At 46.8% G+C, this 27869-nt stretch overlaps 1 protein-coding gene across 2 annotated transcripts in view; it reads right to left on the bottom strand.

Moving 5' to 3' along the window:
* CLCN4 (chloride voltage-gated channel 4) overlaps positions 1-27869 on the bottom strand; it is a 223027-nt gene that overhangs the window by 99114 nt on the left and 96044 nt on the right. For both annotated transcript variants that reach the window (XM_069205155.1, XM_069205156.1), the window contains one exon: positions 21053-21240. In XM_069205155.1, the coding sequence (XP_069061256.1) occupies positions 21053-21240 (188 nt within the window). The remainder of the gene's footprint in view (positions 1-21052; positions 21241-27869) is intronic.

Below are 27869 nucleotides of genomic sequence, written 5' to 3'. Positions count from 1 at the left end.
CTGTTCAGCGGTGCTTGTGGCGGCGGTGACCTGTTCAGCGGTGCATGTGGCGGCAGTGCCCTGTTCAGCGGTGCTTGTGGCGGCGGTGCCCTGTTCAGCGGTCCTTGTGGCGGCGGTGCCCTGTTCAGCGGTGCATGTGGCGGCGGTGCCCTGTTCAGCGGTGCTTGTGGTGGCGGTGTCCTTTGCAGTGACTCAGCTGCTGGCGGTCCTTCATGGCCCAGCAGGGCTGGTGCTGGCGGTCCTGTCTGGCCCAGTGGGGCTGGTGCTGGCGGTCCTCTCTGGCCCAGCGGGGCTGGTGCTGGCAGTCCTCTCTGGCCCAGAGGGGCTGGTGCTGGCGGTCCTGTCTGGCCCAGCGGGGCTGGTGCTGGCGGTCCTCTCTGGCCCAGCGGGGCTGGTGCTGGTGGTCCTGTCTGGCCCAGTGGCTCAGCGGGGCTGGTGCTGGTGGTCCAGTCTGGCCCAGCGGGGCTGGTGCTGGCGGTCCTCTCTGGCCCAGCAGGGCTGATGCTGGCGGTCCTGTGTGGCCCAGCGGGGCTGGTGCTGGCGGTGGCCTCTGGGGCAGCAGGGCAGGTGCTGGCGGTGGCCTCTTGGGCAGCAGGGCAGGTGCTGGCGGTGGCCTTTTGGACAGCAGGGCAGGTGCTGGCGGTGGCCTCCTGGGCAGCGGGGATGATGGTGGTAGGCTCCTGGGCAGCGGGGTTGATGGCGGTGGGCTCCTGGGCAGCGGGGTTGATGGCGGTGGGCTCCTGGGCAGCGGGGATGATGGCGGTGGCCTCCTGGGCAGCGGGGATGATGGCGGGGGGCTCCTGGGCAGCAGGGATGATGGCGGTCTTCTCCGCTGTGCTGCTCTTCCCAGACCTGCAGACTTTCTTGTGGCCCTTCCCCACCTTGGAAGGGGTCGCAGCTGACTCCACGCTCCCACCTGTACCCCTGGGAGCGGCTTTGGTGGCTGGAGTCTTCCCCCTCTCCCGCCGGGCACTGGCCAACTTTTGATGCTTCACAGGTGGGGGACTGCCCGTGCTGTGGCTCCGTGCCACACTGGCTGCCCTGGTGGCCGCTGCACTCCAGATTCCGGTGACTACAGGCACCACTGGTCCCGGAGATGTTCTGGCTGAGGTGCTAGGTTGGGACCTGGAGAGTCGGGCCCTAGGAGATGGACGGGGTGGGGGAGGTGTGGAAAAGAGGCCAAGGTTGGACAGGAAAAGTTTTTGGGAAACACTGGGACGGGTAGCTGGAGGGGGTTTGGGAGTGGAGGAAGAGGTTGTGGTTGTAGGAGGTGTTCGTTTGGTGACTTTGGGTGAAGGTGCATGCGCTGGAGGCTGACGTGAGGTGGATGGCTGTTGGGTGGGTGTGTGTGTGCCTGAGTTTGTGTATCTTGGGAGGTGGCGTCACAGACACACTGGGAGAGGACACAGGGGACGTGTAAATGGCAGTGGGGGTGGTGACTGCATGTGAGCCGGGTGTGGTGGTGTGTGTGCTGGTGATGGCAGTAGTGGCTGTAGATGTAGTGCATGCAGGTGTGAGTGGAGACGAGACTGGGAGGGAGGAGGGAGATGAGGAGGAGGGGGACACAGTGGAGGCAGTGGAGGGAAACATCCTGAACAACTAGGTCTAAACCACTACTTGCCTGAACCACTACTGCTAAACAACTAAAAAGTCTCTACAACTAAGTACTGAACAACTACTGTCTAAACAACAATTGTGCCTGAATAACAATTGCCTGAACAACTCATTTTAAGGTAAGGTTTTCTTTTTGGTTTTTATGGTTTATTAGGTGTTTAGAATGTATATTAAAAATAGTTGTTCAGGCAATTGTTATTCAGGCACAGTTGTTGTTTAGACAGTAGTTGTTCAGTACTTAGTTGTAGAGACTTGTTAGTTGTTTAGCAGTAGTGGTTTAGGCTATAGTTGTTTAGGACCTAGTTGTTCTGTCACATATTCGCAGTGGATGTTGGTGTGTCTGCATGTGTGTGATGCTTGCGTGAGTGCCTGTGGGATGTGTGGTGCTTCTGTTTGCCTGAGCTTCCCTTGTGTGTTGACGTGTGTGCATGCTGGTCTGAATGTGTGCTTGGGATAGGCTGAGTTAGAGGGGATTGGGTCTGGGTGGAGGAAGTTGGAGGGGGGAGGCTAGACACAGGGACAATGGCTGCCATCAGTGCTGATGCCAGAGTCTGAAAAGCTCGCTGAAGGGCCGCCTGACCAGAATGAATGCCCTCCAGGAATGCATTTGTTTGTTGCAACTGCCTTTCTACACCCTGGATGGCATTCAAAATGGTAGACTGCCCTACAGTGAGGGACCTGAGGAGGTCAATGGCCTCCTCACTGAGGGAAGCAGGGGTGACTGGGGCAGGGGCTGAGGTGCCTGGGGTGAAGCTGATGCCCACCCTCCTGGGTGAGCGGGCACGGGGCAAAGGCTGAGGGGCTGCTGGGAGGGCGGTGCTGGTAGGGGGGTTGGCGGCTGTACTTGTAGATGCGGGGGGCACAGATGTTGCCGCCACCACAAGGGAGCTCCCATCAGAGGACGAGTCCGTGTCACTGGTGTCAGCTCCTGTCCCCGCCGTGGGGCTCCCCTTGCCCTCTGTCCCACTGGTGAACTCCGAGTCCGTTGTCTCGCCCTCCAGGGCCATGTGGGATGCAGCTCTCTCCTGCTCCGTTGGCACTGCTCCTCCGCCTGATGATGCTAATGCACACAAGAACAGGGAGACCACAAAAAGGGGGGGACGACAGAAGAAAGACATGTTGAGTGCATGCATTACCGCTACCATTGGCGGACACGACAGACACAGAAGCCCCCTGCACTACGCCGCGAACTTGGCCTCCACTGTTCAATCCCTGGGACATGGCCTACAAGGCTATGGACGACATCTGCGTCATGGGTGACACAGGAGCCTGACTAGGTGTACTTGGCACTGTACACAGGTGGGGTGGGGTGCCACAGGCTCTTCCAGAACAAGGGGACCTTGCCTCCTAAACTCGCCCTGGCCTAGGGAAACCAACAGCCCACCTCCCCCACCCAGACACCTCCACTGCGCGCAAAATCAGCAGAATGAGAGTGTACTCACTCCCTTGTGGATGCTGTGATGCCCTCAAGCGCCCATCCAACTCCGGGTACACCACCGCCGGGATCCTGAACATCAGGGGGGTCATGGTGCGACGGGCACCCCTCCCACGTTGGGAGGCCATCCCCAGCTGGGCCTCCGCCGTCTTCTTGCTCCAGCGGCGAATGTCCTCCCATCTTTTCCGGCAGTGGGTGCTCCGTCTGTGGTAGACCCCCAGGGTCCGGACGTCCTTGGCGATGGCACGCCAAATATCTTTTTTCTGGTGGGCGCTGACCTACATGAATTGTACAGGGGGAAAAGAAAAGTTATTACCAAATGCACCGTCACAGTCATTGGCCCCATCCCTACCCTTGCCATGATGCACATGCACTCACCGTCATTTCATGCATGCCTCCATCCCCCCCCCATCTTTCATCCACCCCACTCCACACAGGCATAGCCCATACAGCATGCTCCCAGTGTATTTACCTGTTTGTCTGGAGGACCGTAGAGTAGCGTGTACTGGGGGACGACCCCATCCACAAGTTTCTCCAACTCCTCCGATGTGAAGCCAGGGGCCCTTTCCCCAGTCGCACGAGCCATTGTCTCTTCCAGACTGAGGTCACAGCAGCACTTGCAGTATAGGTCCTCTCCTGTCGAAGATCAGGTATCGAGCCAATGAACAGAACGAAAATGGCGGTCACGTCCGCGGCGGTGCGTACCATCATCGCCGGCGTACATCGTCATTGGCTCCTGGGGCCCATAGGGTCCAATGTGAACCAATGCAGCATTGCGCTGCGGTCTTCGACCGCCTACCGCGACCGTGTACAACGCCAGCGCAGTTACCTCACATCTCATTGTCCCACTTTACAGGTCAAGCAGCCGCCATTTCAGGGGCCCACATGGCTTAATTTTTAACTGCGTCAGACATACCTAGGCCTAGCCTCAACACACATACAGGCCAATTTTCGGATTATGATTCGTGTTCTGTGTAAGCTGTGGGTACGTGCCTCTGAGTTGTTTGACTCTGTGCTCGCTGTTGTCCTTCATAGGCACTGTCCGCTGGGACATGTGAGGAGATGGCGGCATCCCCCGGTGTACAGACCGCTGGTGGACCTGTCGACAATGGAGGAAAGACATGTGATCATCAACTACAGGCTTGACCGTGCCACAATACAGGAACTGTGTGCCCAACTGGAACCAGACCTGATGTCAGCTATCCACCATCCCACAGGAATCCCCCCTCAAGTGCAGGTGCTGTCAGTACTCCATTTCCTTGCAAGTGGGTCATTTCAAACAACAGTGGCCATAGCATCAGGGATGTCCCAGCCTATGTTTTCCAACGTGTTGTCCAGAGTGTTGTCTGCCCAGCTGAAACACATGCGGAGCTACATCGTTTTCCCTCAGGTGGAGGATTTGCCTACAGTGAAAGGAGACTTCTATGACCTGGGACATATCCCCAACATCATAGGTGCCATTGATGGGACCCATGTGGCTTTGGTACCCCCCCCGCAGGAGTGAACAGGTGTACAGAAACCGGAAGAGTTATCAATCCATGAATGTGCAGATGGTGTGTTTGGCAGACCAGTACATCTCCCATGTGAATGCAAGTTCCCTGGCTCAGTGCATGACGCCTACATCCTGCGGAATAGCAGCATCCCTTATGTGATGAGTCAACTCCAGAGGCATTGTGTGTGGCTAATAGGTGAGCACCTGGAAGCAAGTCAGTGGGAATGGTGAGGCCCATGGGCAAACTCGGCGGATAATAGAGCGGACCTTCGGCCTCCTGAAGACCAGGTTCTGGTGCCTCCATATGACAGGTGGATCCCTATTCTACTCACCAAAAAAGGTGTGCCAGATCATCGTGGCCTGCTGTATGCTTCACAACTTAGCCTTGCGACGACAGGTGCCTTTTCTGCAGAAGGATGGTCCAGATGGCGGTGTTGTTGCAGCTGTGGAGCCTGTGGACAGTGAAGACGAGGAAGCAGAAGAAGAGGACATGGACAACAGGAACTCAGTGATCCTGCAATATTTCCAGTGAGACACAGGTAAGAACACAAACCTGCCTACTACATGTACTTTAACACTACTACCTCTCTACTGTCTGTCGTTTTCACCCAGTGTATGGTCACTGAGTTGTCACATTCCCTTACAATTTCAAAGATGTGTGTCCCACAGTGTGACATCTGCTTTGTTTCCTCATGGACTAGAGCTGTGTGACATGGGTATGTTGACATTACAATTGAAAGAGCATTTTGCCACAGTAATTGCTAATACACTATTCTGAAATCACAGACTGACTCCAGATTGTTTTGTGCTTCAAGGGTGTTTATTTAAGTGCTCAATATTGGAGGGGGTTGTAAAATGGTGAGGGGTGATGGTGGAGGAATGTCCATGGCAGACTCCGGTCTATTAGTCTCACAGGTGCATTGCCCAAATGGGCATAGGAAGTGGAGCTGGGGCAGTTTGAGGATGGACAGGGTGACAAAGTGGGACAGAAGGATGACATTCAGAGTGGTATAATTTTTTGGCAGGGGTCTTGGCATCGTTCTCTGTCTTTGTCCTGGATCTCAGGGACCGTTTGCGGGGTGGTTCTCCCTCTGCAGGGGGTGGGGTGCTGGTGTGGTGTTCCTGTGGCGGTGCCTCCTGTCCACTAGCGCTGGCAGAGGTGGTGGACAGTTCATCGTCCATGCTGGTGTCAGGGGCCCCTTGTTGTGCCACAGCGTCCCTCCTGGTGTTGAGTACTTCCTTCAGCACCCCTACGATGGTACCCAGAGTGGAATTGATGGCTCTGAGTTCCTCCCTGAAGCCCAAATACTGTTCCTCCTGCAGGCGCTGGGTCTCCTGAAACTTGCCCAGTACCGGTGCCATCGTCTCCTGGGAGTGGTGGTAGGCTCCCATGATGGAGGAGAGGGCCTCGTGGAGAGTGGGTTCCTTTGGCCTGTCCTCCCCCTGTCGCACAGCAGCCCTCCCAGTTCCCCTGTGTTCCTGGGCCTCCGTCCCCTGGACTGTGTGCCCACTACCACTGCCCCCACGTCCCTGTTGTTGTTGGGTTGGTGGGTTAGCCTGGGTTCCCTGTAGTAGTGGACACACTGCTGATTGACGTGTCCTGGGGACAGAGGTATGGGCCCGCTGGGTGGGTGCTGTGCTGGTGTTTCCAGAGGGGAGAAGGTCTGTAGTGGCCTGTCACTGTGTGATGGGAACCGACTGTCCCGAGGTCCCCGATGGGCCGGGCTGGTCATCTAGATCCAGTTGGACAGAGCTGCTGTCATCACTGTGGGCCTCTTCTGTTGGTGGTGTGGACATGTGTGGACCCTCCTGTCCGGTGACGTTGGGTAGGGGTCCTGCAGGGGTATAAAAGGATGTTTATTACATCTGTGTGTGCCATGGTGTGCAATGGGTGGGTGTTCGTGTACCTCAGTGCTTGCATTCCTGTGTAGGACCTTGTGTGATGATGGTTTAGGGGGGTGTATGGGTATGTGCAGTGGGCATGCTTTGGTGATGGGTGTCCATGCTTTGTTGTTGCATGCAGGGCTTGGTGTTGGGATGGGTGGGTTGTGATAGTGGGACATTTGTGAAGAGTAGGAGTGATGGGGTGAGGGTGGGGGTATGTGATGGCATGCAGGTAGGGTGGGTGATGTAATAGTTAAGATTTGACTTACCAGAGTCCATTCCTTCATCTATTCTTGCGAGGCCCTCAGGATGCAGAATCACCAAGACCTGCTCCTCCCATGTTGTTAGTTGTGAGGGAGGAGGTGGAGGTCCGCTGCCATTCCGCTGAACCGCAAGGTGGTGTCTTGAGACCACGGAACGCACCTTCCCCCGTAGGTCGTTCCACCTCTTCCTGATGTCATCTCAATTTCTTGGGTGCTGTCCCACTGCATTGACCCTGTCCACTATTCTGCGCCATAGCTCCATCTTCCTAGCTATGGAGGTGTGCTGCACCTGTGATCCAAATAGCTGTGGCTCTACCCGGACGATTTCCTCCACCATGACCCTGAGCTCTTCCTCAGAGAACATGGGGTGTCTTTGCCGTGCCATGGGGTGGTGTGGGTGATGTGTGGGGTGGTGTGTGTAGTGATAAGTGGGGTGATATTTAGTGGTGTGTTGTGTGAGGTACTTGGAAGTTCTGTGGGTGATGGTATTGTGTGCCTGTGGATGCTTGGTAGTTGTTTGTGGTGTCTCTCTCTGTCCTTCGTTCAGGGATTTTTGTCGTAGGGGTTTGTGGGTGATGTGGGTGGGTGTGTGTTTTATATTGTATTGGGTGTGTGGGTGTGGTGTGTGTGTATCAGGTGTGTGTGTTTCGAATTGTCCAATGTGGCTGTGTTTTGTAAATGTGTGTGTATTTTGAGCGTGGCGGTGTGTACCGCCATTGGAATACCGCGGTTGAAAGACCGCTGCGTGGATTCGTGTGTCGTGATAGTGTGGGCGTATTTCTGTTGGCGTGACGGTGTCGGGTTTGTTTTCGCCAGTTTATCACTGACCTTTGGTGTGGAGGACTTATGTGAGTGTCTGAATATTGGTGGATTCCGTGCTGTGGGTCATAATAGTTGTGGCGGAATTCCGCGGCCGCGACGGTGTGTTGGCGGTCTTCTGCACGGCGGTAAGCAGATTTTACCGCCAATGTTGTCATGAGGGCCTTAGTCATGTAACCAAATAGTTAACCCCTAGAGAGCATAACAACATAAAAAGAAAATGGCAGAAAGTAATGTAGTGTAACCATATATTTAGTCCTTGCAAGTTATTGCGCATTAAATATTTTTAGGACTAGCAGGCCTATTGCAATGATATTACAAACAAGGCCCTTAAAACACAAACTACTCTCAGCTATAAAACAAAAGTTCCAGTCATAAGAGAGCTTAAAAAGGCACTGAATGGTGGGAAAGGTTATTATTTTGGGGTCACCACTAACCTAGTGTGGGGACCCAGAGATGACCTAAACAGAAAGAGTGTGTCGTGCTGAATGTTTTGGTGGTGGTCCCATTGTCCCATGACCCCCACATTGTCCCATGACCACCACAAAAGAAAAGAATTGTTAGAACTCACAGAAGTACATCAGCAATTATGCAATAATCCATGTAACAGGGTCAGTTTGCAAGGCGGTTACAAAACCTCCCCAAGGCAAGACAAACGTAAAGCATTTGCCAATGACATCAAGGGATTTTTGAAAGACAAGCCCATGAACGAGTGAAAGTGATGAGTGTGAGATGGGCACGCTCAACCTTAACATGAAGCGGATTTCTTTAGCAAAACTATAAAGAATTCTCTCGCCATAACAGACTCAGAGTGCTAAATATTTTAGACAATTCAAAACTTGATGGTTATTACGCCATTGTTTCACAAAAGCAAAAAAACTCCTGTTTTGATACTTGAATAACTCTTGGCAGCGGAGAAAGAAGCCCCTGAACGTGGTGAAAGGGGCTTGATATCTGGGGTAGGAAAAGGAGGGGATGAGGGACACACAAGTTGGGGAGGGAAGGGTTATTGTTTTAACCTCTTATTTGTAGTTGTTGTATTGCTAAACTTAAATGCCATTGAAAGTGCATTCAAACTAAAAACAGGATCGCAACTTACTTCAGAGTCAATCCAAAATATCACTGAAATATAGCTGACACTGAACTGAATCTTGTTTTACTAACTGAACTCAGAAGTATACCCAATGATGTACACAACTTGAAGAGTATAAATATTAAGTACTGAAAGAAATGGTGTGGTTTATTTGAAATTGATCTGGGCTACCAATGAAATCGATTTCAGTAAAATCACTCAATAAAAAGAAAGTACATGGATAACCGCTTCATCGGCAGCAAAATATTATAATGACAAAAACTATCCAAAGGTCCCTCTCCCATTAAGCAAAGTGTCACCAAAATACACTTTGGCAGGGGTACTACGGAAGGGATGTGTGTTGACTTCACTAAAGACAGTAATAATATGTACATGATATGTACTTCTGTAGTACAAACCTGGTTGAAGAGCAAAATAGCACTGTTCACTGAAGAGGGTGGAGGGCAAGGGGGCAACATTTAGCATTATTTAGAAAGGCGAGTAAAGAGAGGATTATCATGTAGGCTCTTTGTGTATACCGCAAAGCATAAAGATCGCTGATATTCAGGGCCATAGCATAATGTGATTCATTATAAGCTGCTTTCTAAAATGAAGAAGAGAAAGTGAGCCTTTTGACATCACTCCAGACCCCTGGTACATTGCCAGTGAAAGCATGTTTTCCGCCTTTCTTTTTGCAACTCTTGATTTTAAGTCTAGCTAAGCTATGGCTTACTATTAAACCTGATAGCCTAATGGTGGTCTTCCCCTCAACCTTTTGCCTACCTCCTCCACTTTTCTGGCCTTGTTTTTGCTGGTTGTAGGACTCTGTGCACTTTACCACTGTTAAACAGTGCTAAAGTGCTTGTGCTCTCTCCTATAAACTTTGGCTTATCCCCAATTGGCATATTTAATTTACTTATGGATCCCTAGTAAAGTTCACTACAGGTGCACAGGGCCTGTAAAATAACTACTACTAATGGGCCTGCAGCACTGGTTGTGCCACCCATTTAAGTAGCCCTTTAACTATGCCTCAGTCCTGCCATTACAGAGCCTGTGTGTGCAGTTGTACACTGCTATGTCGACCTGGCAAAGTAACCCTTTTGCCCTAGGCCTAGACAGGGTGCAATGTATTTAAAAGGTAGGACATGCATTTGTTCATTTTTGATGTCCTGGTAGTGAAAACGCCCCAAAGTCGTGTTTTTTTCCTACAGCAAGACCTATTTCTGCCTAGGATAACATGGGGATTACCTTAGTCCATTGTAGTGAATCCTAGTTTGTTTTAATGGGATAGCAGGAATTAGCTTAGTCTTTGGCTTGCAGACTCGTGCCCCCGTCACCTAGTGACTTTTAACCTACTTAGCTTGCTCTGTCTTAGCCCATTTATGTAATTAATTATTTTAAGATGGCTGCCTTGTTTATAGTTAGGCCATTTGTTTAAGTTTATGTTATCAGTGCCACCGCACTAAGGTGTCAAATCAAGCGACAAAGACAAACTGTAGGAGTTCACATTAGGTACTTTCCCTCTTCACGCTTTTTTTTAGGGAATTGTTTATATTATTTACCCTGCCAAGCATGCTGTGTTACCTATTGTTTGGGAACAATCTACGTCAGGGGTCCAAGTAGATCTGTATAAATACACATCACTTTAAACAGATAATCAGAGGGATTTCTACCAGATACCATCGCTGCTATCGATGCTGCACATCACCTTGAGGCTGACCCTGACTTCGTGTTCCTATGGAGTCTGAGCTAGAGACCTCATTCCAGGGTAACAAGGATTGGGGACTCTCCTCAGGGACATGGTATTGGCAGATTAGGTTTAACATACCCCGCTCTCCTTTAGGTAGAAGGTTAGGCCTATCAGAATAGGGTAGTAGGACATATTATACACTTTATGTGTTTCTATGTTACTGCAAGATGGTGGGGGGCTTCATAATCATGACTCTTGTTTTTACAATTCTGTCTCTTGCACTGTTCATTATCCTAATCATTGCGGGCCATGCAATTTATCATAGATTGCGAATTGTGTTGAATAAAAACTATTGAAACCTTACTGCATCTTCGTTATTGCCTGTGTATGGTTGAGACATGATGTATCTGTGAGAAAGGGGCAATCTCCGTTTAACCACGACACTGCCTGAGATGTCATACTCTTGAGTCCATGTGTAAAGGCTGTCACAGATCATCTTTAGCTGTTTGGGTTTTTGGTTAGGTACTGCTAGTGAGGCGGAAGGGTTGGGACTACAGTTGCGACTTGTTGTTGGATAGGCATAGTCACCTACAAACATAAGTACTGTCATCCTTAAACCAGCAGTCTTGCCTAAGAGCAAGAGTCCAACTATGACACCACCTTATAAATGTAATTCCCAATCTGGAAGATAAACTTTTTAAGTTTGGAGTCTCTGGAATCACAATTTAAAACCAAGTCAGATTTTAAATTGTAATTTGAAAAATGACAATTTTAGCTGGACGTTGGGTACTCCCTCTAGACCATGAGTACTCGCAAACATTTTCCCAGGGGCCAAAAGGTTTGGTCTGTGACGCGCCTGGGGACCGCATTGATGCCATGGCTGTGGCAGTCAAGTGGGGTGGCTGGGGGAATAGGGGGCAAGGTAGGTGTAGGAGAAGCAAATGATATACATCTAGTGGCTGAAATAAACAATGGAAAACCAGAAAACCTGGAATGAATCCCGGCTTACCCACTTTTCCAAACTGTGTGATGCTAGGCAATTGTTTAGTCTCACTTCACTCCTTTCTCTGCATTATCACATTTAAGATGACCTCGAAATACATGATTCATGGTGTGCGCTGCACAAAACCTGCTTCTATGTTTGATTTAATAAACTATAATGTTGTTAATGTATGATAGGAACCCAGGCGACCCATAAAGTGCACATACCAAGCGACTGGCCTCTTCAATTTACTATTGGTTGTGTTTTCAGGATAAGGGAAATAATTAATGTTTAAAAATGTATGTTTCCAAATGTATGTTTGAAAACTATCACTTTTAAAGGAATACATCTCAGTGCACTGATAAAATAAATTGTACTAAGGCAAAAAGGTTCTGCATGTTAGCTAAATACACTTTTTTAATTTTAAAGAGACTGTCTTAGTTTTACACTTGTGCTGCAAGATGTCTTTAAAAATGAAGACGATTCTAAAGTTAAGTGCAGGAGTCCCTAGTTACTTCCTTTCTTTAACACCAATTAAGTTTGAAATAAATGATTGTGTGTGTATTTAATATTTTTGTTGTTAGTGCAGAATCGAGCAAACAGCTGCCAGTGTTCCTGTTGCCCAAGGGGCCGCATGTCAAGGTCAGAGAGGCCGCATGAGGCCCGCGGGCCGTACTTTGAGTATCCATGCTCTAGACAGTCAGACACAATAGAAGCTTAGGTATGACCTGATGGGCCATACTGGGAGGGAGGAGCTGGACACAGATTCACAAACCTGATTCCCACACAAAGGGCTGCATAATCCCCTGTAGCAAGTCTGGAGTCAGGCCTGGGACAGGATATCTGTGCACTTTGGGAGGCCTGCCTTTGAAGTCTCCCCCACTTCAAAGCCCCAATTGAGTACAGAGAACAGAATAAGTACTGGGTGCCTGACACTACCAACTCAGTACACTTCTGGACCTGTAATTACTCTTCTACGAAAAATGACTTTCAACCATCATGCTTCTGCGCCTGGACTCTGCCATCTGTGAGTCTGCCATGCCAAGTGGTGCCACCCAATGTCCTGGACCCTTGGAAGTGGGCCTAAGATATAGCAGAACTGATGCATCACCGCTGTTGCATGGAACAGAACTGGTGCATCACCTTCGGAACTGCAACTGCAACGCTTTTCCTGGAGCATGGTCCTTGCATCCCTGTTGACAGCAGACTCGACAATGATGACAAATCTCCACATTGCAGCCTTTGCACTCATCGGAGCCGATGCATCACCTGGACTGCACAACGCATCTTTGACACAGGTCTTCGCATCAAAAGCCCCAAGGTTTGGATCCTCAGAAAGTAGCAAGAACTCACACCCTAAACTCCGCCACATCTCGGAACCAACGCATCACTGCTGCTGTATGGAGAAAATCAACGCATCACCTCTACTAAGTGATTCAAAACCGACACAACGCTTTGCAATCAGGATTTAAAGTATTTTGGCTCAACAGATCTAACTGGGTCCCTATCCCCAACCCATGCTCCATTGCGGTTGGCCTGAACTTTTGACTTTGTCCCAGTCTGGCACAACCACATATACTCAGTTGGTGCTAATTGCTTCTAAGCAGTATATTACAGTTTATTCTTTAAAAATTCATAACTCAAGATATACTTAGTGGATTTTTGTCGCTTTGGTCTTGTTTTGTTTATTAAATTCAGATCTATTTTTCTAACCTGATGTGGAATCTTTTTGTGTGGTATTTTCACTGATTTACTAGTTGAAGTATTGAAAAATACTTTACAAACTGCCCTTAAGTAAAGCCTGACTGCTCTGTGTCGAGCTGCCTGAGGGTGAGCACAGGTTTATTTAGAGGTTGTCTGACACTTAACCTGACTAGGATTGTGGTTGCAGTTTCACTAAGGTTTTCACTCCAGTCAACCAACAATCCGATTTCTAACACTGCATTTGTAGCATGCTCTATAAAGCAAGCAGCAACTAACGTAGTGTAAATCAACTAGAAGAAACACAAGTTAACAGCAGGTCATGAGGCCCCACACCTTCCTGGTGGCATATTCCTGGGCAGTAAATTCCAGCATTCGTCACTGAACTTACAAAGTGATAAAACTGATTTCCTTGCCCAAACAGAGAGGAGCACAGTGAGAAAAATCTGTACATTTTACAGGAATGTTTTCAGAGAATCTGGGTAAAAGTAATGGATTTCCGGAGTTATAAGTTTGTGAAAAATGGAAAAAGTGAAAAGTACAATAACTAAACATCTTTGGTGAAAAGGGTCAATGGATACAGATGCACTGTGACTGTGGATTGTTCCTCTAATTTAAATATTTGAATTGATGCTGGAGAGATACAATTGCCACCAATACCTTAACATCCAAGAACACATAACAGGAATCACAAAAGCAATATAACACTTTTTTATGTCAATCACCATCAAAATCTAGAGGTCTGTAATTCTTTGAGCTAAACTTAGCATGTCATAAAAAAAAGCTGATTGAGAATAAACGAAAGCCCTTGAAAAACCCTGGTTGTTCATGTCTGATGAACTGACAGGCATAAGTTTTACACTTCAAGGCCAACAGATTCAAGAAATGATTTATGCTTAGGGAAATAAACTAGCAATACTTTACAAACATGGTTCCATATATGAAGTAGGAAAGAAAAATAGGTTTGGCCCCTAGATTATGTATAAAGGATGGCTCGTATTATACCAGAAGTTACGGAGCAATAAGATGGGAAAAGCTAGCTAGAAAATTGGCAGATATATTTCTGGACCTTGTGAGTTTGCCTTTCGAGTATTAAGATTTTCTGAATGTCTGAAATGGAGGTAATTGCATCAAAATAGGACATGATCAGAAACAACTGCTGTGAACTGTGGACATTAGCAAAAAGTGACTGATGGCTCTATCTCATGGAGCCTTACTCACTCATCCATACTTCTAAAAACTGAGAAAAAGTGTCAGCAATGTTCAACATTACAGGTTTAGCTTATGTGAAGTATCAAGTTTTAGCTCTTAACAGCATAGTCTTGACAGTTTATTTTGCCATATTATTAAATGTGACATTAAGTTCAACACAACATTGCACTGATTTATCTCTCAGTACAATGTAACAAAAATGCAAAGAATGTATCTGAAGATTGATGCATCCTGACGTAATCATTAAGTACAAGATTAAGAAAATTGGCAATGAAAAAGGTGGGATATTTTGTTAAGAAGAGGATCAATATTGACTTGAAAGAGGGGGTTGACAGTTCTCCAGAAGTTAATCCGCTACATGTGCATAAACGCATACTACACTAATACTACCATGGAATCTAGTTAAGTGTTGATCAAACTACATGAGTCACATCTTCAGAAGTGAATATGTACAGGGCTCGAAAAGTCCACTCACATTGGCCAGTCTTATTTGATCGGGTCGAGATATTTTTAATACTTACTTATCCCTTCTGTCAATTGACATTGAACTGGTGTTCTGTTCAGTTGAAAAGTTGAGGGGTAATAAAAGATGCCTTTAAATCTTGTTATATGTCACATTTGTTCTGTGTTCACAGACAGAGGACAAAAGTCAGTTTTTCTTACAATTAATTTTCCTTCTGACTGCAGAGTTCTAGGACTTTGTAAGCTGAACTGTGTGACCTGCTGCTTAGAATGTAAAATACAAGGATATAGGGTGTCAGGGTTTTCCGAACACACAACATTTAAATGACTAAGTCAACGTGCAAACATTTCAAAATATATTTCAGTAGTTGTGAAAGCCCTTTTTTTATATTTCTGTGTGATGAAAAAATATTTTAATAGGATGAAAACAAATCAGAATACTTTACATGTTGATGTCAAAGGATATATTTTCTGAAACCCAATTTTCACAGATTGTTAATACACTATATAGTTTTATCAGTAAAGCCACAAGTCAGTGGAGAGGTTTTTGGAAATTTCTTGGAAAGTTACTGTGTGTAGATGACAATATGTTACCACATCATGGTTTAGTAATATATTGTAGGAAAGTACCATCTTGCCTGGCATGTTAAACCTATTTTCACTGTATGTATGTTTGTTTTTGCCCATGTGTCACTGGGATCCTGCTTGCCAGGACCCCAGTGCTCATAATGTATGCCCTGCATGTGTTCCCTGTGTGGTGCCTAACTGTATCACTGAGGCTCTGCTAACCAGAACCTCAGTGTTTTTGCTCTCTCTGCTTTCTAAAATTGTCACTGCAGGCTAGTGACTAATTTTACCAATTCTCATTGGCACACTGGAACACCCATATAATTCCCTTGTATATGGTACCTAGGTACCCATTGTGGTTCCAGGAGCTCCCTATGGGCTGCAGCATTTCTTTTGCCACCCATAGGGAGCTCAGACAATTCTTACACAGGACTGCCACTGAAACCTGAGTGAAATAACGTCCACGTTATTTCACAGCCTTTTTTCACTGCACATAAGTAACTTATAAGTCACCTATATGTCTAACCCTCACTTGGTGAAGGTTAGGTGCGAAGTCGCTTAGTGTGCGGGCACCCTGGCACTAGCCAAGGTGCCCCCACATTGTTCAGGGCTAATTCCCCGGACTTTGTGAGTGCAGGGACACCATTACACGCGTGGACTACACATAGGTCACTACCTATGTGTAGCGTCACAATGGTAATTCCGAACATGGCCATGTAACATGTCTAGGATCATGGAATTGTCACCCCAATACCATTCTGAGAGAATTTCCTCTGAGAGAGGGTGTTACACCCTCTCCCTTTGGAAATAGGTGTGAAGGGCTGGGGAGGAGTAGCCTCCCCAGCCTCTGGAAATGCTTTGATGGACACAGATGGTGCCCATCTCTGCATAATCCAGTCTACACCGGTTCAGGGATCCCCCAGCCCTGCTCTTGTGCGAAACTGGACAAAGGGAAGGGGAGTGACCACTCCGCTGACCAGTACCTCCCAGGGGAGGTGCCCAGGGCTCTTCCAGTGTGTCCCGGACCTCTGCCATCTTGGATTCAGAGGTGTTGGGGCACAATGGACTGCTCTGAGTGGCCAGTGCCAGCAGGTGACGGTTTCTTTTCTCTTTCAGTAGCCAAGCCTCCTTTCTTAGTAGCAAAACCTCCTTTTCTGGCTATTTAGGGTCTCTCCTCTGGGCTATTCCTCAGATAACGAATGCAAGAGCTCACCAGAGTTCCTTTGCACTTCCCTCTTCGACTTCTGCCAAGGATCAACTGATAACTGCTCCAGGACGCCTGCAAAACCGCAACAAAGTAGCAAGAAGACTACCAGCAACATTGTAGCGCCTCACCCTGCCGGCTTTCTCGACTGTTTCCTGGTGGTGCATGCTCTGAGGGCTGTCTGCCTTCATCCTGAACTGGAAGCCAAGAAGAAATCTCCTGTGGGTCGACGGAATCTTCCCCCTGCTAACGCAGGCACCAAACTTCTGCATCACCGGTCCTCTGGGTCCCCTCTCATCCTGACGAGCGTGGTCCCTGGAACAAATGAGCTGGGTCCAAGTGTCTCCCACAGTCCAGTGGCCCTCCTGTCCAAAGTTGGTGGAGGTAAGTCCTTGCCTCCCCACACCAGACAGCAAACCTATGTACTGCATGATTTGCAGCTGCTCTGGCTTCTGTGAACTTTTCCAAGGATTCCTTTGTGCACAGCCTAGTGCTCAACCCACTGAGGTGGACTCTGACGTCGTGGGACCCTCCTTTGTGACTCTGAGTCGACCGCTGTCCCCAGATCTTCCAAGTGCTTGCTCCGGTACTTCTGCGGGTGCTGCCTGCTTCTGTGGGGGCTCTCTGAGTTGATGAGCGCCCCCTCTGTCTCCTCCTCCAAGGGGCGACATCCTGGTCCTTCCTGGTCCCCAGCAGCACCCAAAATCCTCAACCGCGACTCTTGCAGCTAGCAAGGCCTGTTTGTGGTTTTTCTGCCTGGTAACACTTCTGCAACCTCCAGCGCGCCGTGGGACATCTTTCATCCAAAGGAGAAGTTCCTAGCTTTCTTTGCTGTTGCAGAATCTTCGGCTTCTTCCACCCAGAGGCATCCCTTTCTCACCTTCATCCGGGGTTTTCTGGGCTCCTGCCTCCCCTGGACACGTTCGTGACTCTTGGACTTGGTCCAGTTCCTTTTCAGGTCCTCAGGTCCAGGAATCCGTCTCCAGTGTTTTGCTGGTGCTTGTGGTTCTTGCAGAACCCCCTATCACGACTATTGTGTCTTTCTGGGGTAGTAGGGTAACTTTACTCCTACTTTTCAGGGTCTTGGGGTAGGGTATCTTGGACACCCTTACTGTTTTCCTACAGTCCCAGCGACCCTCTACAACCTCCCATAGGTCTGGGGTCCATTCGTGATTCGCATTCCACTTTTCGAGTATATGGTTTGTGCTGCGCCTAGACCTATGTCTACCTATTGCATCCTATTGTGATTCTACATTGTTTGCACTACTTTTCTGACTGTTACTTAGCTGTTTTTGGTTTGTTTGCATATAATTTGTGTATATTACTTACCTCCTAAGTGAGGGTATCCTCCGAGATACTTTTGGCATATTGTCACTAAAATAAAGTACCTTTATTTTTAGTAACTCTGAGTATTGTGTTTTCTTATGATATTGTGCTATATGATATAAGTGGTATAGTAGGAGCTTCACATGTCTCCTAGTTCAGCCTAAGCTGCTTTGCCATAGCTGCCTTCTATCAGCCTAAGCTGCTAGAAACACCTCTACACTGTATTCTACTAATAAAGGATAAATGGACCTGGTACAGGGTGTAAGTACCACAAGGTACCCACTCTAAGCCAGGCCTGCCTCCTAGATATATTTATTGAAATTGAGTGTTTAAACAAACTGAATAACACACCTGCCCTGAAGGCAATGTTGCTAGTAAACTAAAAGAAGCCCTAGGTTATGTGGAATATACCTCATGGGATGTGGGCTAGATTCTTGTGATGCATGTAGCAAACTTTAGTCTACTTAATCAAACAAAAGAGTTGTTTTGTACTGCAGAAATGCTGAGCTCACATATTTGAAGGTGCAATCATATGTGAGAATTAAGAAACATGCGACTCTGTAAACTAGTTGCCTAGGATCACACAATTTTAGACCCGTTTACGGGTCAAGTACATTACAGTTAGGTCGAGTAGATTAGTCAAGCTACTCAACCTGCAGGTCTGGTAACATTCTAATGATTTTTCGAGCCCTGATGTAGACTAAACATCGATTACTCCCACTAAACATTAAGCAGCCCAACATCTTTAACTTCATTGGTCAAAACCATATCAATTGTATTAGAAATGATTCAGGCCACTGAGATTTCAGTGTCCACTTATCACAGTTTGTTCTACAGTAAAGTAAATTATACTGCTCACCTCCTTACAAATTTTAGGATCATGTTGAAGAGATGCATAGTTGGATGGATATTAAGATAACGGTACTGAACACTGCTGTTAACTAGTTTGAGAATCATATACTTTCACAGAGATTCATTCTCCACCAAACTACTGAGGCTTTTATATATGTATCGAGCAGTAACATAATTTCTCTGAAATGCTGTCGCCTACACAAAATCCCTATCACAGCATGAAATTATTCAAAGTAACCTATTAATTTACACAAGTTCCTTAATAAGTCCAAATATCTCACCTGCCCTGTCTCAGAATGTTGTCAGCTCACGTCAATCAAGCAGGTTTTCATAATGAGTAATTTAAAGTCTTCCTACATTTAGGCAGAGTCATCATTTTACCTTCCTGCTTGGCTAATTCCCCCATTTCACATTCCCTGATTTATGCTAGCTCTGATGGCAACTCTGGATAACCTGCTCAAACAATGTAATAAAGGTGTCTAGAGCTGAAATGCATGACTTATACATACATACATACACATATACATACAGTGAGTGGAGGCAGTATCTTTTATTGAGCAAGCACAAATTATTTACAAATGGGACTGAGAGAGCTTAGTTAAAACGTATCAATTATTAGAAGTAATGCTTATATAAATGCCTAACAAATGCCGCATAGAAAATGACAATGAATAGTAATTTGCTTAATGTGCATTCGAATTACGTCAATGAAACATAGAAATACCATTGTGTGTGTACAAAATATTGTTAGTTATGAAAAATGATGGTTTGCATCATGATTAATCAAGCTCATATTGGCGTTTACAATATTGCATTAAACCCATAGGCCTTAAGTTAGCGTGAGCTGCGGATTTAGCTTCCTAGCTCTCATATTAAAGCATTTTCTCTGTTTTTCAGTGTGCTGACTCACAAAGGGCCATGACCCTGCATTTGTTCTTTTCTTCGTTCCATGTAACTATAAAGGTTTGTTCCCATCCGTATGCTAGCTGCTTCTGTATGGATTATTATACTATTTGCAACAAAATAGACTAAAAGAAATATTCAAGGACATTTAACCACGGACTGAAGAACTTGTGACCCGAGGAACGTGCCAAGATGATGAACACATTCCGGATGTGCCACCTCCGAAGACGTCAATTATGAAGACCAATCAAAGTGTTGTGAATTATCGTGGGGTGACAATTGGGATTACCTAATATATAATTTGATAGGTCAAAGATAATGGGGTATAGCAAATATCCAATAGAATTTTGAGCGAAGGGGTTACGAAAAGGGATAAAAACTCATGTCACAGAAGGGACGTTAGAACTAGGTAGGGAATGCTATCGATTTTATCCAGAAACTCTGTCACTCTGTTTGGTGACTTTGAGACTTAATAAACCATCCTCACCCATATACTGCCCTTTATGCTTCTCCTCCTTATGAGGGAAGTGTCCCCTGTCCGTTAGACGAGGTTAGACTGATGGTGTTTCGACTGATGTCCTGAAGACGAAGACTGATCCTGTGTGCTGACCTATCACTGGAGGGTAATTATGACAATGTAAATTACATTAGTCTGTTTGCTTTTCCTTTCTATGTACCAACTGCTGTATTTTTGAGTAGAGGCCATAGTTAGATGTTTTTCTAAATTGGTGTTCTAAATTATTTTGCATGAAGTCCAACATGCTGATGCTAATTATATCCTATCCTCAACCTTTGTTTAGGCGGAGACCATTCCTAATATTGAGCACTCTACAACACCACCAACTCTCACAATCTGCTCACCTCAGATGTTTGTTTCTAGACTGGAGTTTCTAAGCATAGGATTAGAACAGTGCCGTCCATGTGTGTTAGAGAGGACAAAGTATTTTCCCTTTTTACAGCAAACTCTTTAAGCATAGGGTTAACACTTGCCTTCCAAACTAGGAACTCACCTGAACTCACCGGACTAGGAAATCACCTGACTGACACTTAAGACGAAACGGACGTTGCGCTATGCTGAACTGAGATTGCATTATATTCTCTGTGTTCTAATCTATGTTTACGGTATGTTATGCTCTAATGTTCGTGATTCTTGCATTAATAAAAATCTTATTATACTTGCCATATTGTGGTTATGTTCTTATGTTTTTTGATTTTGAGATTGACGCTTCTACAAGTAGATTGTAACCAATAGGGAATAAAATTCATAAAATTCTATCAAAGGGTGTGGGTATTCATGGCTGAAAGGTCATGGCTGCGCCGACGATTTGATCAATGTCTTTATCCAAAGTAAAGTATATTGTGGTGATAAATATTGGTGATATTATTGACATTCTACTCGACATATTGATTAGTTATCTTGTCCTACGGTGTCTCACCACTGGGTCAAAAGATTCATTGGCCTAAAACGAGTCTTGATGTGTATAAAATTGGCATAAAGGGACGCGTTAGCAGGACAAATGTATATGATCTTTCTTAACCTTTGACCAGATGCATGAACAAATACACATTCATACCTCAGCTCGGCCAACCAGAAGCTCTGACCATTTCTGCCACTGCGGACATTTGTCTCGATCCTCAAACGTGGTTTCATTTGATGTCCAACAGCACTGTTCATGACTATACCAAAACGCTGATAGGCAGACTCCTTCCTTCAGGTCTGTCATCCAGTCGACAGCAAGGTCTATCACTCCTGCCAAGGTTCCTGTCAAATTGTGATAGAAATATATGAATGGCCATTTGGCAACATTTTAAAGAACACAAAGTGAGAATGAGAAAAGAAAGCAAAGCAGGGAATTTACCTCGAGCTTCTCAAAACATGAACTCATTCATATATTTAACTTATTTACAGAAGCCACAATTCAAATTCTGAATTAGCCGCTGTACAAAGACCTTCCCAAAAAAAAAAAAAAAAGACATACTACATAATATGAAGATAGAGCTAATCCATTTCACTTGCCGTCCTTTGATTCCTGTGGCATGTAAGTTTGAAAAGAGGCACAGATGGAAAACAGTGTCAAAGCAGCAGAGAGGTCATTGAGGTGGTAAGCAGAAACCCTATTTTTTAGATCATAACAAAATCACCCTGAATAGTAATGACAGATGCTGAACCTCTGGCTTAGTGGAAACCGAGCTGGTGAACATCTATTGGGCAGCAAATCTGAAAAAAAAACAAGGGCCTGAGATATTTTTATAATTATTTTTTTCAGTCCTTAGGGACTCCCTCTGAAGACTAGCCGGATTGTGGCGACCCCCCACCTCAATTTTGTCTTTGACATTTTGGTTCCATGGTTCCTTCTGGGACCCACAAGGGCTGGGGGTTAGGAGTATCCCTACTCTGCCTCATGTGTCTTTTTCCAAAAACTGTTTAAGACAGGGGACCAATTTCCTAAGTCCTGTAATGGCCGCCGTTACATTTCTTTTTTTGTTACAACAAGCCAGTCAGATTGTTCGCTCTGAAAAAGCTCCTTCAGCCAATCAGAAGGCTTACTTTTTATAATTTCAGCCCAAGGATTTAGATATTTATACATTTTAACCTTAATTATTCAAAAACTGATGAATGGATTAATCACAAAAGCACATTTTCTGGGTAATGGTCTAGCTTTCTGGAAAATGTAGGCCCTCATTATGACCCTGGTGGTCTATGACTGCCAGGGTTAATGTGGCAGTAGTACTGCCAACAGGCTGGCGGTACATACCGCTACATTATGAGATTGCCGGGTTGGCTAGAGCCAACCTGCCACTTCTCCACTCATACCACCAGGGCAGTATGAGCCGCTGGGCCAAAGAGGTGAATTTCTGACCCGGCGGGCCACAGAGTACTGCCCCTGGCATTATGAGCCGGCCTTCATCCATGGTTTTCGTGGCATTAGCAATGCCATGAAAATCATGGCGGTAGGCCCTACCGGTGACAGGGAATTCCTTCCCTGTCACGGGTAGGCAGCTCCCCCAAATCCCCAACACTCACCTGACGCCCCCTCCATCCAAATTCACCCCCTACCCCACCCCTGATCCAAACACACACACACCCACCCCTGACATTTAAACTCAACTCCCATCCCCTCATACACACACTAACCCCCCACCAGATACACAAACTAACACCCCCATACACGCACGCACCCGCAGACACCACACAACTGCCCCCACCCCCCACAGCCACACACGTACACATCACCCCTCCAACCCCCATTACAGTCACAGCGCCCCTCACCCCACCACCTCTCCACATACACGCACACAGACACCCACACGCACCACGCATACACCCATTCACTAACACTGGCATACACGCATTCATATACACTGTGGCATACACACATTCATACACACCCTGGCATACACGCATTCATGCACACACTCACACATTGATGCACACACTCAGAGTCACACACAACACCCCCCACCCTTTCATTACCCTCCCCTGTCGGAAGCCCGACTTACCTTGGTCGTGGATGGTCTTCCGGCAGGAAACAGTAAGGGGCGCTGCTACCGTCAGCAGAGCCTCGCCAGCAGAACACCACCAGGGCGTATTACTGGTCATAATACTACTGGAGGCGTTCTACTGCCGTGGCAGTGCTGGTGGTAGCAGTGCCAGCTTACCACGTCCACCACCATGAGCACTGCCGAATTTCCACCCTTATTGTGGCGGACGTCAGGCAGTGGTCATAATATGGGGGACAGATTGTAGCTGAGGTGGTGGTATCTTGGCGGCTGTCACCACGGCGGTAGGCGGTATTTACTGCCAAGGTTGCAATGAGGGCCTTAGTGTAGTTCCATTCAGCCGTTTTGGCTGTGGTGCTGTCTATTGTTTCCTACAGAAATGGCATGGGAAAATTGTGATTTGGGACTCTCACATGTTTTCTATGCCCCCTCATCATGGATCACCGAGATGCTTTCAGGGAAGGAGCTGTGGTGGATGAACTTCTTTTTTTAAACTTTTCATGAAAGTTCATCACACTGCGCCAAAGTTATTAGCAAAACAAAAAATCATCCCTGAACAGCTCCTGCTAGTGCGAAACATGTGTCAGGGGTTACATTTATTCATTACAAGTTGTCTTGGATAGTATTTTGCCAATCCAACAACGTAATACGGTGCCTGCAGTGGTAAAAGGCTTTTGTCATTCTTCGCACCAGTTTGGAAGGCAAGTGTTAACCCTATGCTTAAAGAGTTTGCTGTAAAAAGGGGAAAAATACTTTGTCCTCTCTAACACACATGGACGGCACTGTTCTAATCCTATGCTTAGAAACTCCAGTCTAGAAACAAACATCTGAGGTGAGCAGATTGTGAGAGTTGGTGGTGTTGTAGAGTGCTCAATATTAGGAATGGTCTCCGCCTAAGCCAAGGTCGAGGATAGGATATAGTTAGGAAACCTTAATTAATTATTTGTATCCAAAACAAACTTATACTACACACACATTAGAGATAACTTAAAGTTATAATTTGCCCACCACCCAAAACTTACTATGACTTGTGCAGCTCCATACACCATGTTTTGAACTTGCTAGCCAGAATATATGAAGCATAACTGACACTTTCCCCTTGCACTATTCATACCCTTTCACAATACATCCCTTATAACATGTGGAATCATACCATTCGTAACTAGACTAGTAACATCTCAAGTCACATCATTTATGTCAACACAGTGCATGGTAGCTGGGCAAGTTATAGTTCTGTAGTCTGCCTAGCGAGTTCACAACACTGGGTTCGAAGGCGCGTTAGTCAAAGTACGTTTTGGGAGGTGTGTAAATAATAACTTTAAATTACAACTATAGCTTTAGAATTTCTAATGTTTATGTAGTTTAAGTTGGTTCTGCATACAAATAATTAATAAAGTTTTCCTAGCTATAACCTATCCTCAGCCTTTGGCCTTTTTCATTGAATTTCTAAAGGTTTTTTGTTATAAACATGTTTATAATCATATAATGCTGCTTAATATGATAATGTTTTAAATAGTTTTTTGGTACCGTGGCACTTTCGCAAAACTTTAAAGTTCATTCTGAGAATGTTGTGGCGTAGAGTGGAATGGTGTAGAGTGTTGTGAAGTGAAATGGCATAGCGTGGAGAAAAGTGTCATGGAGTGGAGTGTCATACAGCAGAGTGGAGGAGATTGTCGTAGAGTGAAGTGTCGGACTGTGGAGCAAAGTGGAGTGGCATAGATTGGAGTACAATGTTGTGGAATGAGTTGAGTGGCGCAGAGTGGAATAAAGTGTGTTAAAGTGGAGTGGCATAGAGAGTGGTAGGGTGGAGAAGCATAGAGTGGAGGGGAGTGGAGTGGTGTGTCATACTGTAGAGTGTAGTAAAGTAGTGTGGAGTGGTGTAAAGGCAGTTGCGTATAGTGGCATAGAATGCAGTACAGTATAATATAGTGGCATAGAGTGGAGTGGAGTAGAGTGTTTTAGAATGAAGAGGTGTACTAAGGAGTAGAGGGACACAGAGTAGAGGGGCACAGAGTGATGTAGAGTTGAGTAGAGTGTCAGAGAGTGGAGCAGAGTGGTGTGTCACAGAGTGGCATGTCATAGAGTGTCTTGGAGTGGAGGGGTGTAGTGTGGTGGCATATCGTAGAGTAAAATGGCGTGTTGTGGAGTGGAATGGGGTGGAGTGTTGTATAGTGGAGTGCAGTGTCTTGGAGTGGTGTCTCCTAGAGTGGAGTGACATTTCATAGGGTGGAGTGGGGTGGCGAATTGTATAGTGTATTGAGTGGTGTAGAGTGGAGGGGTACAGAGTGGAGTAGAATGTTAAAAAGTGGAGAATGTTTTTAACCACATCCTTGGACACCACTAATAAAGATAAATAACACCGGGAGTCCAAGAGATATTCTTAATTATGATTTGGATCCCTAACATCATTCAGTAGTCCTTTATATAAGAACTCCCTCTGGTACAGGTTCTACCGAGACGTTGAGTCCGCCCTGGTGGGACTGTCCTACCAGGGTGGGGAGAGGTGGACAAGGATGAAGCATGACACATAGGGGGTCATTCTGACCCCCGCCGGCGGCAGAAGCCGCCGGCCTGGCGGGAACCGCCAGAAGACCATACCGCGGTCAAAAGACCGTGGCGGTCATTCTGACTTTCCCGCTGGGCTGGCGGGCGACCGCCAAAAGGCCGCCCGCCCGCCCAGCGGGAAAGCACCAGCAACGAGGAAGCCGGCTCCGAATGGAGCCGGCGGAGTTGCTGGTGTGCGACGGGTGCAGTTGCACCCGTCGCGATTTTCAGTGTCTGCCACGCAGACACTGAAAATCAATGTGGGGTCCTGTTATGGGGCCCCTGCAGTGCCCATGCCAGTGGCATGGGCACTGCAGGGGCCCCCAGGGGCCCCACGACACCCGTTCCCGCCAGCCAGGTTCTGGCGATGAGAACCGCCAGAACCAGGCTGGCGGGAAGGGGGTCGGAATCCCCATGGCGGCGCTGCTTGCAGCGCCGCCGTGGAGGATTCCCTGGGGCAGCGGGAAGCCGGTGGGAAACCGCCGGCTTCCCTTTTCTGACTGCGGCTTTACCGCCGCGGTCAGAATGCCCCCGGAAGCACCGCCAGCCTGTTGGCGGTGCTTCCGCGGTCGTTGGCCCTGGCGGTCCATGACCGCCAGGGTCAGAATGACCCCCATAGTGTGTGAGACTACCTCTTCCATTAAGAAAATATTCTTACAGATAGATGTGAGTGACATTCTCAAGACTAAGGGAAACAAATTGTTTAGCCTACCAAAAGTTGACAAAAACGTCATACTTGAAATTCAATACCACCACACCGCTTGTGATTTGTATTTTGTTGGGAGGATGTGTGATGTGCTTCCCTCTCCTTCTCTCATTGTGCTTGGTCATTAGAGTGGAGTGGCACAGAATGGAGTGGCATGTTGTAGAATGGACGTGCGTGCTTTAGAGTGGAATGGCCTGGCATAGAGTTTCTTGACGTAGAATGGCATGACAGAGTGGAATTGGCATAGAATGCAATGGCATAGAGTGGAGTGGCATGCAGTTGAGTGGTACAGAGGGGTGTTGTGTCATAGAGTACAGTGGAGTTGAGTGGACTGGAGTGTCGTAGAATATACTGAAGTGATGTGTCATTGAGTGGCATGTCGTAGAGTGTCTTAGAGTGGAGTGGCACAGAATGGAGAGGCATGTCGTAAAATGGACTTGCGTGTTTTAGAATGGAATGGCATTGTGTACAGTGAAATGGCGTGTGGTAGGGTGCAGTGCCGTGGAGTGTCATGGATTGGAGTGTTGTGGAGAGGAGTGGAGTGGAGTGGCATGTCATATAATGGAGTGGCGTTCATAGAGTGGAGTGGACGTAAAGTGTCATAGAGTGAAGTAGAATCAAGTGGCACAGAGTAGAGAGGCATAGAGTTGAGTGTCTTAGACTGTTGTTGCATAGAAAGTTGTGACATAGAGTTTTGTGGTGTCGAGTGGAGTGACAGTGGTTTGGCATAGAATGGAGTGGTGTAGAGTAGAGTGGCATACAGATGAGTTGGCTTGGAGTGGGGTGTCGAAGAGTACAGTGGAGTGGTTCAGAGTAGATTGGCTTGTCATAGAGTATAGTGGAGTGGCGTGTCATAGAGTGTCTTAGAGTGGAGTGGTATGTCGTAGAATGGGCTTACGCGTTTTAGAGTGGAGTGGCGTGTTAAGTGTTTTGTTATGTTTTTTTAAAAAATTTGTATAGCATACTAAGCATCCAAGAGGGTATCCAGGTGCTTGAGTGTGTTTATGTAGTCCGTAAGGTGCTTTCACAAAGAGCCAAGTCCTCAGCTTCTTGAGGAACTAAAGAAGTGAGGAGGCAACTTTTATGTGTAGAGGGATGTCATTCCATCTCTTAGGTGTGAATGGAGAGTTGTGTAGAGTGAAGTGGCATGTGGTAGACTGCAGTGCCATACAGTATTATTAAGTGGAGTGCTATGGAGTGGAGGGGCAAGTCAAAAGATTGGAATGACGTGTCGTAGAGTGGAGTGGCATGTCGTATTGTGGAGTATAGTGGCATAGAGCGGAGGGGCATACAGTAGAGTGTTGTGGAGTGGAGTATTATAGAGTGGTGTGTCATGCAGTGTCTTACAGTGGAGGAGCATAACATGGAGTGACGTTGGTAGAGTGGAGTGCTGTGTCATAGAATAAAGTGACATTGAGTGTCCTAGAATGGACTGGCATGTCACAGAGTAGCGTGGAGTAGAGTGGCATTTTGTAGAGTGGAGTGGAATGAAGTGCCACTGAGTGGCATGCCATAGAGAGTCTTAGAATGGAGGGATGTAGAGGAGAGTGGCACTGAGTGGAGTGGCATGCCGTAGAGAGAAGTGGCATATCGTAGAGTGGAATAACATGTTGTGCAGTAGAGTGGTCTGTCATAGAGTA

The sequence above is a fragment of the Pleurodeles waltl genome, chromosome 8 (assembly GCF_031143425.1).
Source record: "Pleurodeles waltl isolate 20211129_DDA chromosome 8, aPleWal1.hap1.20221129, whole genome shotgun sequence".
Lineage (NCBI taxonomy): Eukaryota > Metazoa > Chordata > Amphibia > Caudata > Salamandridae > Pleurodeles > Pleurodeles waltl.
This window is presented reverse-complemented; position numbering and strand designations above follow the sequence as displayed.